Source organism: Zea mays, chromosome 3, assembly GCF_902167145.1.
Source record: "Zea mays cultivar B73 chromosome 3, Zm-B73-REFERENCE-NAM-5.0, whole genome shotgun sequence".
Classification (NCBI taxonomy): Eukaryota; Viridiplantae; Streptophyta; class Magnoliopsida; order Poales; family Poaceae; genus Zea; species Zea mays.
This window is the reverse complement of record NC_050098.1, coordinates 3,550,921-3,561,218: the sequence shown is the minus strand read 5'-3', so window position 1 is coordinate 3,561,218 and position 10,298 is coordinate 3,550,921. Positions and strand designations below refer to the sequence as shown.

General features: G+C 47.1%; 1 protein-coding gene across 1 annotated transcript; it reads right to left on the bottom strand.

Annotated features, from left to right (window-relative positions):
- Positions 1-341: 341 nt before the first annotated feature.
- On the bottom strand, positions 342-3,089 carry LOC103649582 (small nuclear ribonucleoprotein E-like). Its single transcript, NM_001308634.1, has 6 exons — positions 2,930-3,089; positions 2,744-2,770; positions 2,557-2,619; positions 756-834; positions 601-646; positions 342-499 (listed from the first exon to the last, which is right to left on the bottom strand). Exons 1-6 carry the CDS (start codon positions 2,969-2,971, stop codon positions 490-492), a joined length of 267 nt encoding a protein of 88 aa, NP_001295563.1. The 5' UTR covers positions 2,972-3,089; the 3' UTR covers positions 342-489.
- Between the last annotated feature and the right edge of the window lie 7,209 nt (positions 3,090-10,298).

Genomic DNA, 10,298 nt, shown 5'->3' with positions numbered 1-10,298 from the left:
TAGCTTCCCGGACATAAAAGGAACGACGCAAGGCCACAGAAAACGCACAGCCGCAACGCAATGTCGCAGGAAATCGAACAGAGACGTGTGCCTTATTCCGTGGGCATGGGGATGGTTGACGATCGAACACGGATGTCTAAATGCTGGACACCGCAGATAGGTTCGGTCGTCCATTAAGAAACATCTTTATGCCAAAACGCATTGACAGGGTCGCTCGCCTTGAACCAAGCGGCATTGATAATTCAGCACATCTCATGTTGATTTGATCCCGCCAAGTTAGCGCGGAGAGTAGAGGGCAGAGCAAAACTTCAGGTCAAGCTGAACATGGAAACAGAAAAGATGCCAATATGGCACACACAAGTGGCCAGCATCTAGCATAATTTTACTCAGGTCATTAACAGCAGGTACATGTAAGTCTGAATGGATGGAGTACAACGTGCCAGAAATACTCAACGCGAGCACCAAACATCGTTCCTGCCATAAGAACTTTCACTTGCCACTGCAAAAGTTCAAAGTGAGAGATTTTAGAAGCCCACTCGCTAGAAATTACAAGGTTCATCATAGTTAGCCAGAATACAAAGATAGGATTTGTTCACTCACCTGTTCATCATCAAAGTTATGTTGTCACCTTTGAGGAGTATCCGGCCTGCAAACAATTTGACAGCCAAACATTTAGAGCACAGCAAAGAAATCATGATATTGATTCATGCCAGAGGGTTGGGGGGCAATTTTCCAGGGATGCATGTTTTACTAACCCAGTGTCTTCCTAGTGTTTTTCTTGACGTTGATTTCCTCAGCATCTTCGAGGACCAAGTTCATGTACTCATCGAATCCCTGCAAGTGTAACAAACTATGGTCTAAGTTTCACTAAATATAGTACAATCTGCAGGGTTTAGTGAGAGCAAAATGTCGAGGTATGAGTTGTCCTACCGAACAGTACACTATTCAAATGGTCCTTTACTTAACTGACATATACGAGAAATATAACTGCAAAGAATGTGGATCCTGTATTCATGTTCCCATCTTTAGACCAAAAAACATGACTGGAACACTTCATTTTACCCTGTAAATTCCAAATTGTCTGAATCCTAAAGTTCAAGCTCTCACAAAAAGGCTCATAGTATGGATGTACAGTATATTCCAAATTTTGTCTGAATCCTATAGTTCAAGCTCTCACAAAAAGGCTCATAGTATGGATGTACATTATAAATAACAAGCTCCTAGATTCCAATATCCATACGACCCATATCAGTTAACCATTACTCAAAGAAAAATATGAACACGAGGGTAAGCTTAAGCAATATGCAGAAACCTATAAATTTGGGCCACAGTAGAAAAATGAATTAAATTTGTGTTAATATAGATCTATTTTATGGCATAACAACCTAGTTAGCGATAGCAAATGGAAAAAGACATCTGCATAGCCCCACAAAAAACAGACATTTATACACATGCCCAGAAGTGCAGGCTTACCCAAACATTAGTCTGATCATACAGTCACATAGAAAACCAGATAATGGGAAAATAGGGGTCAGAAACAAAAGGTCCGCAATTTATATCCCATAACAAACAAACACATATAGGAAAACACAAATGATATAGAAATAGAGATAAACAAAGGAACACATGCTACCATACCATACACCTATTACCCACGACAATACAAATATTTCCCTAAGAAACCCAAGGAGCACTAAACATGCCCATAAGTGATTCCTGATCGACAGTTATCACCGATCATTTGTTTCCCAGTGTTCATGAGTTAAAACAATAAACTCACAAGTCACACCTCACAAGCCCTCACACTATTTCGTTTATAAGCATTGATAACATTCTGATTGAGCAAAAAGGTATATTTCCATAAGAAAGCAACACAGCTCAAGACTATTAACAGAGGCTGTTCATAATTCATACTAATTAGCCCTTCAGTTCCCACTACATGGGTTAGGATCGATTCCAGATTAGTGGATTTCTGTAACTTGATGAAAAGAAATGCCCAATATTGGAACACATCACATTTCAATCAGCTATAAAAGTCAGTAGGCACTTGATTATCAGCAAAATTTGAAGCTAAGCATTTACGTGGCACCAACCAATGTTGCCAACCCGTGTATTGGTTGGAACTCAAGTACTTTCTAACCTTCTGCTCTAACTAGAAGGTAATCCTTTCAAGACACTTGAAATCAACAATTGCAGTTGCCTTAGCTTAAGTATTGTGATCTAACAAAGAGCGTGCATCACATCAGACCATATTAGTAGGTGTTTGTGGCATAGTATTTGATTAAGGTCACATGTGATTTTAACCCACCAACTGTAAAGTGTTTTTTTTTCTAGCTGGCCTTTAGACCATAACAAAGCAAGCCGAGAGATGGCTCATGTTTATTACTCCCTTTTGCATTCTTTTGGGATCTAGACATCTAGTTAGGATAATTTGTCCCCTAAAACTACACAACTATTAGCATATACAGGCGCTAGTAGAGAGTTGCCAGGCGCTAGCAGAGAGTTACTAGTACTTAATTTTGCAGTTTGAATAAGAAACAAGGCAAGAAAACTCACGATGATGCGACCCTCAATCCGGAGGTCCTTCTGCTCGAAGAGCCAGATCTGGATGCGCGCTTTCTGCAACAAATCAAGTTTCAATGACTCAATCAATTTACAAACCCTGACCGAAGCACCGCAAAATACGCATATATAAAGCAAGAACCAAATCAATTTACAGGACAGAACTTTGCAATCCACTTACGCTCTGGAGGAAACGGAAGATGAGGTTCTGCCGCCGCGCACGCCCACCAAGGATTCGCCAACCACAGCATGAAACGTAGGCGAGCCCGATTAGGAACAGCACGACGATGTGAATGAAAAACAAAAAACACAGAAGAGCAAACAAGCGCAGAGGGGAAGGGGGGCGGACGGCGGAGAGGTAGCTTACGATGGGCTGGGTCATGATACGCTGCACCTTGGTGGACGCCATGGCTGCGGCGGCGGCGGCGGGAGCCTCCCCTCCTCCTCCTCGAACGTCTAGAAGCTTCAGGAGGCGTGCGCGGCGAGGCCAAAACCCTAGCTACCACGCGTCTCGTCTGCGAGGGGGCAGTGAGGGAGGAGGGTTTTGTTTCGCCCTGAGCTGAGCAGGATGCTCGGATGGTTGGAATGGCGGCGGCCGGGGGATGCTTGCCTTTGCCGTCGGATCCAGCCCACGGCTGAGATTGAAGGGCCTGAGTAGGCTGGTAGCCGGGCCGGCGGGATGGGCCTTAGAATTCTCAGATGGGCCCCAAATGATGGGAAAGAACGGGCCGTAAATTCTCACTGCGAGATTATTACAATCTCCTTTTTTTTGGATGTGTATATAAGCACAAGTACAAAGTCTTACACAAAGCGACCCAAATACTGGCATTCAAATTTAGCTTTGAGTCAAGTTTATTAGTGCATATAGGATAATTCGGTGTTTTTTTCACTGCGACATGGATCGTTCGGTCAAGTTAAATTGGACGATGAGCTAATCACGGGTTTTCTAGGATTTTTTTTTTTGGGTAAAAGGCTTCAGTGAGCATACAGAAGCAGGTGAGAGTTTCGCCGGGGATGTATCATGTATATGGACTGTGGCCGTTGCAGCTCCCACAGTTGCAACACAGAATTGTCCATCGTCGGTTGGTGCCATGCTGCCGGGAGCCACAACCGCTAGTCCGCTATAGGCCATAGCGAGCTAGCTGTACAACGGGTGTCGTGTCTGACAGTGCAGACAAGTTGTTCCTGCTACTCGACGAGTACGGTCCATGCATACGCAGCAGGCACCGCAATCCGATGCCGGCCGTTTGGCAAGGTCTGTGTCGCTGCGCGGCTGTAGTTACCGTCGTCCCCGAACCTGAATGCCACGAGCAACAGCAACACAGCGTGCATGCATGGCATGGCAGCCATATGGATGGGAGTCAGAGGTCCCCCGGCGGGGCACACAACTATGCAAATGCAAGCAATGGCACGCATCCTGCTGTCAGACGGGCGGCCGGGCGGGGGGGGGCCATGCGGCATGCCCGCGAAACTGTAGCTGACGACGGCAGTCGACCGCGCGCAGATGGATGGAGCTGTGTGCCACGCCAGCCGTCATCAGATGCGTCGTCGAGGCACTGGTCCATCCATGCCGAAACAAGCGCAGACGCTCGGCCCATTGCCCTATTGTATTGTAACCTTCTGGGAAAGTTTACCGGCGGCCGTGGCCGGGACTGCACGATCTGACGGCGGCTGGCCGGTGTTTTTACCGTTGATCTGGTACCGCTGCATGGCATTTCGGAGCTGATGCCCCCTGATTCTCTCAAGGGGGAAGGTGGCGTCTTAGAAGAGAAGACGGGATGAACTAGATAATTTAAAATATATTTTTATCCACTTTTATGTCTCTAGTTTTTACCTAGTTAAAATATATGCAATAAAAAGTAATATGTTTTGATGTACAACTTAGAATTTGCTGGAGTATATTAATATCTCCATCTTAAAAAAAGTTTACACAACTCAGATTTCAATCTTATCAACTAGCCTATTAATATTGACCTAGAAAAAAAAAACAAATAAACAATACACTTAATATAGATGTGGAAGTTAATGGATGATAGAGATGTAAACTCACGTTCAACGATTTTGAAAATTTTACTTACCGAGACACATAGACACTCGTTTTTTTCTAGTCCTTATTAAAGCCCTCGCTATGATGCATTCATAAGAGCTATAGGTGTACATTTGGGCCGGACCTGATGGGCCAGCCCGAAGCACGGAAAAAAGCACGGTCCGTTATATCGGGCCGGGTTTGGGCCGAGGTCACGACCTATGGGCGGGCACAAGCACGACCCGTTTAAGGCAGGCACAAAATGACCCATATAGAGGCACGAAAAGGCCCATATATTTATTAAAACCACACTTCATTCCACACTTTCATATACTTGATAAAAAACACAAAGCTAGAGATAATGCTAGTTAGATGTTTTTTGTAGCTTTGAATTAGAGTGTGTGATGTAATTTTGCTTTTGTTATGAACATTAGACAATAAACTGAACTTACGAACTTTGTATAGAGCTGATTATACTCTTTTTCCTTCTAACAAAATGATTTATAAATGATGTAGTCATTGCATAGCTGTGGTAACTTTAATACAAATATTAAGTTTGATTTTGTTCAAATTTATTTGTCTTATCTTTTATTTGTTTTATTTTTTTTTTGAATTTAGGGCTCTAATGTGAATTTTGGGCCAAAAACTGAATTTCGGGCCAAAAATTGAATTTCGGGCCCTAATGTGAATTTCGGGCTTTTATAATTTCGGGCCGCCCGAAATGAGCATGTCACGTTTAAGCAATTATGGGTCGGGCCGTGGGCCGAGGGCTAGGCCCATGGGCCGGCCCGGCACGGCCCGAAAATCAAACAGGCCGGGCCGGGCCGAAATTCAAACAACATGGGCCTTTTCGGGCTTGGACCGGGCCGGGCCGGGCGGCCCGAATGTACATCTATAATAAGAGCCAAGTTCCTGGTCGTGTAACTCCGTAGACATGTCTCATATCTTTCCCACGCACAAGTGGATCTCCATAATGCCCTCTCTTGGACCACTTTTCACTATCTTCACCAGCGAGCTTCTTGCCAAAACATCATGGGGCCTCATGTCCTCTGGTGTACGGTGACGGTCACACCATAAATACAGTTAGACTAGTCTCGAGTACTACAAGATCCTTAGATTTACAAACATGGTGAGTACAAGCACTAAGTAAGCAAGAGGTGGTACACAAACATCACTAGCACTGTGCTTAAAACCTAGAGCAAAGTGTATTTAGCGACGAGGCACTTCGCAAAAGCACCTACACTCTACCTTCGTCTTCGTGCATCTTTGGCTTGTTCACAAGTTTCGAAGCTCTTCAAAGAGAGGCAGTAGATTAGTTTTTTGTTTGATTAAATGTTGGATATCTCAATGGTCTGTGGTCCTCTCATATATAAAGGAGTGGTGTTACGCGAGTAGAAACAACTTCCAAAACTTATTCTCCAGTTTGCCACGTCAGAAACCAATTTGAAAACAAATGAGTTCGAAATATAAGCAAACTTGTTTCGTCTGTAAACCTGGCCATGTTCGTTTTAAGGTTACTACATATGGATTGGAGAGGGGTGAGTAGGTTTAAATCCCATGCGAGTCCAAATCCATCCTACTAATATCTTCTAATCCACAAGAACTAGGGCGCTGCCTCATTGATTACTCCAGGTGCCTGAGATTGACAGAGACGAAGACGACGCAGCCTCGATCTGAAACCAGCATTTTGTGAAACGTCTGAAGAATAACGTCATCAGCGACATTATTGCTTCGGTAATTAATATGCATACATGCATGGGAGCGCGGTAATGTCGTGTTTCATTCATGCATTCACAGTTCTGTTTTTTTTTTGTTTTTGAAGAAAAAAAATACAATCAGATCGGGAGGTGGTGGCAGTAGTAATGGTCCGTATGTGAGTGAACAACCGGGAACAGTGGTGTGGTGCTATCCGCGCATGTGCGTCGTGACAGTTCTCGTTTTGAGGCCACTACTGGTCGCTGCGGGCATACGGACTGCAGGTAAGACAGGACAGGCCCTGCGGCCCAGATCGATGATCAGCCAGCCACCCAGCCCCCAGCCCCGCCCCCACCGTTGTCTCTGAGAGCTGTAGCACAGTAGAGTGCCCGTCTACTACAGCAGGTCAGCAGCGCCATGCCCCCTCTGTCCTGGGCATCGATGCATCGCCACCTTCGTACGTGTACAGTACTCCGATCCGACGCGCCATCACTACTCATCACATCAGTGATCACCACCACCACTCGCGCAGTCTCGCACATGAGCGAACTGATCGGTCCTGGTCCAGACCATCACACTTCACTTTCACCCTGTCAGCTAGCGTCGTAGGAGCTCTCTCTGCTCCCTCCCCGGCGATCCCGACCCCGGCCGCGCGCCGGCTCCCGCCCGCCGCCCCCGCCGCCGCCGCTGCTGGCCGGTCGGAGGGTGCGCGACCGGGTCCGGGCGGCTGTGTCCGGCCGCCGATGCATGCGTGCATGCGTTGACGATGCGCGAACGCACGGCAGCAATCAGCGCCGCGTACGCGAATGCACGGACGTACCGTACGCCATGCATGGCATGGCATTGGCATCTCATTCATCGGCTCCAGCGCGGCGGCGTACGTACAACGTACTACTACTTCACTGGTGGTAGTACGTACGTGCCCGCCCTCCCGCCGGATCCGTCAGCGTCAGAGCCTCTGCATCAATCATCACTCACCAGAGCGAGAGAGAACGGGACGTGACTGGACCTGGACGACGGCCGGCCGCATTTACGGCGCTCATGCTCCGTTCTGCGGCCAGGGTACAGCGGCGGTCCGGGGCCAGGCCAGGGGGGTGGGGGGCGCGGATCGGATCACATCAATCAAATCGCCGGCCGGGGCCGCCTGTGCACCCTGACGCCGCTGTCCTGCCTGCCTGCGCTGCGCATATGGGAACGTGGTCTGATGACCCTGCCTGACCCAGCGCCCCGCCCGCCTCTCGTTCTCGTGTGCAGACACCGTACGTACCCCCTGCCGGCCATCATTGTGTCGGAGTTGCCGTGATACACCGGCAGCCGCGAACACCACTGTGCCATGCATGCATGATGCATCGCTGTCCTGTGTCCTGTCCACTGCATCCACGGGCCCGCCCCATGGTCGTAGGCGTAGCTAGCAGCCGTGAAGTACTGGTACTGCTGGCTGCCGCGTCGGTCGCCCGGGGTCCGTCCGTGTCCGCCCGCCCGCCGGCCGGCCCGCTCCGTCGTCGTCGTGCGCTGTTCACCGCGAGGTGGCTGCATGCATGCATGCATGTGGAGCTCCGATCCACGGCGAATCTGACGACCTGTTCGTTTCCGGCTCCAGTCGTCTCGATCGCACACCGGCCAGCGGCTGGGCTGGGGGCTCCCGTCAGGTTTGTTTTGGTAGCATGCACGCGCATGCGAGCATGGCCTTGCCGCAAACGCATGTGATCCGTTGCCCGGCAGGCTCATGCACGCGGTGGTGCAGTGCAGGCGGCAGGCCTGGTGGTTGCCGGCTCTGATGCTACAGCACCCTACTAGTAGCACACCACAGTCCACAGGACACGATCCACACCGCCACATGTCCAGGACACTTTCTTGGCTTGCCTCGAAGCCCTTCTTTTTCCTCATGGAAAGCGCAAGGGATCTGGTTCGCGCAAAATTCTACCACCACCAATAACAATATAGCCTTTTAGTTCACCACCAACGTCAATATAGCCTTTTAGTCCAGGCAACTTAGGTTATACCAAACAAGTTGGGTAGTAGGCTAGAGTTTAAAACCTAACAGAATCCACAAGTCAAGGTTCGAGCACCTATATAACTCTTTTCTATATACTCATATTTAAAGCTAAATCTTTAGACATATCTCATCCTTTCAACTACCCTTTAACTAGCTCTTCCCATATTAACTTAGTATTTCTCTTCCTCTCTTCTCATTGCTATCACCTTAGGATCCCACCATGTCAACTTTAGTCTTCCTCTTTCTCACTCCTCATTGTTATTGCACCTTAGGATCCTACTAAGCTTTAGCGTCTCTAGAGGTCTCCCTTGGACATGTCCAAACCATCTCAACCGATGCTGGACAAGGTTTTCTTCAACTGGTGCTACCCCTAACCTATCACATATATCATCATTCCAGACTACATATTTCTACAACCCTTATATGTTGAAAATGATGTATTTTTCTAGGCCAACATTGTACACCATACGAAAGTCGCCTATAGGGGGGTGAATAGGCGAAATCTGAAATTTATAACTTAAAACACAATCTACAAGTCGGGGTTAGCGTTAGAATAAAATCCGAGTCTGGGAGAGGGGGGAAAACAAATCATGAGCAAATGAAGCGGATGACACGGTGATTTGTTTTACCGAGGTTCGGTTCTTGAGAAGCTAGTCCCTGTTGAGGTGGTCACAAATACCGGGTCTCTTTCAACCCTTTCCCTCTCTCAAACGGTCACCTAGACCGATTGAGCTTTCTCCTTAATCAAATGGGTCACTTAGACCCCACAAGGACCACCACACAATTGGTATCTCTTGCTTTGATTACAAGTTGCTTGAAGAACAAGAATGAGGAAGAAGAAAGCGATCCAAGAACAAGAGCTCAAAGAACACGAGCAAAACTCTCTCTCTAGTCACTAGTTGTTTGGAGTGGATTTGGGACTTGGAGAGGCTTTGATTCTTTTGAATTGTGTCTTGTATTGATTGCACTAGCTCTTGTATTGAATGAGATGTCTGAAAAACTTGGATGCTTGGAGTGGTGGTGGTTGGAGGGTATTTATAGCCCTCAACCACTACATAGCCGTTGGGGAGGCTGTCTATCGATGGGCGCACCAGCCACGTCACCTAACCGTTAGGGTTTTGAAGATTCTGACCGTTGGAGCGCTGACTTCATGTCGCATCGGACAGTCTGGTGCTGCACCGGACAGGTACTGTTCACTGTCTGGTGCACCTCTGATGCCTGCTCTGACTTCTGCGCGCACTGTTCACGCACTGTTCACGCTTTTTCAGACGATCGTTGCGCTGGATAGCCGTTGCTCCGCTGGTGCACCGGATAGTCCGGTGGCCCACCGGACAGTTCGGTGAATTATAGCGGAGCGGCGCCTAAGAAACCCGAAGGTGAAGAGTTCAGACTGTACGGCCCCTGGTGCACCGGACACTGTCTGGTGCCACACCGGACAGTCTGGTGCACCAAACCAGGGTTCTCTTCAGTTTCTATTGCTCCTTTCTTTTTGAACCCTAACTTGAATTTTTATTGGTTTGTGTTGAACCTTTATGCACCTGTAGAATACATAATCTAGAGCAAACTAGTTAGTCCAATATTTGTGTTGGGCATTCAACCACCAAAATCATTATAGGAAAAGGTTTGACCTTATTTCCCTTTCAATCTCCCCTTTTTGGTGACTGATGCCAACACAAACCAAAGCAAATGTATAAGTGCAGAATTAAACTAGTTTGCATAATGTAAGTACATAGATTACTTAGAATTAAACCAATTTATAATTTCACTAGATATGCATGGATTGCTTTCTTTTTATTTAACATTTCGGACCACCTTTGCACCACTTGTTTTGTTTTTGCAAATTCTTTTGGAAAATCTTTTCAAAGACTTTTTGTAAATAGTCAAAGGTATAAGAATAAGATTGTACGAAGCATTTTCATGATTTGAAATTTTCCCCCTGTTTCAAATGCTTTTCCTTTGACTACAACAAAACTCTCCCTGAATGAAATTCTCCCCTTAGTGTTCAAGAGGGTTTTTCCA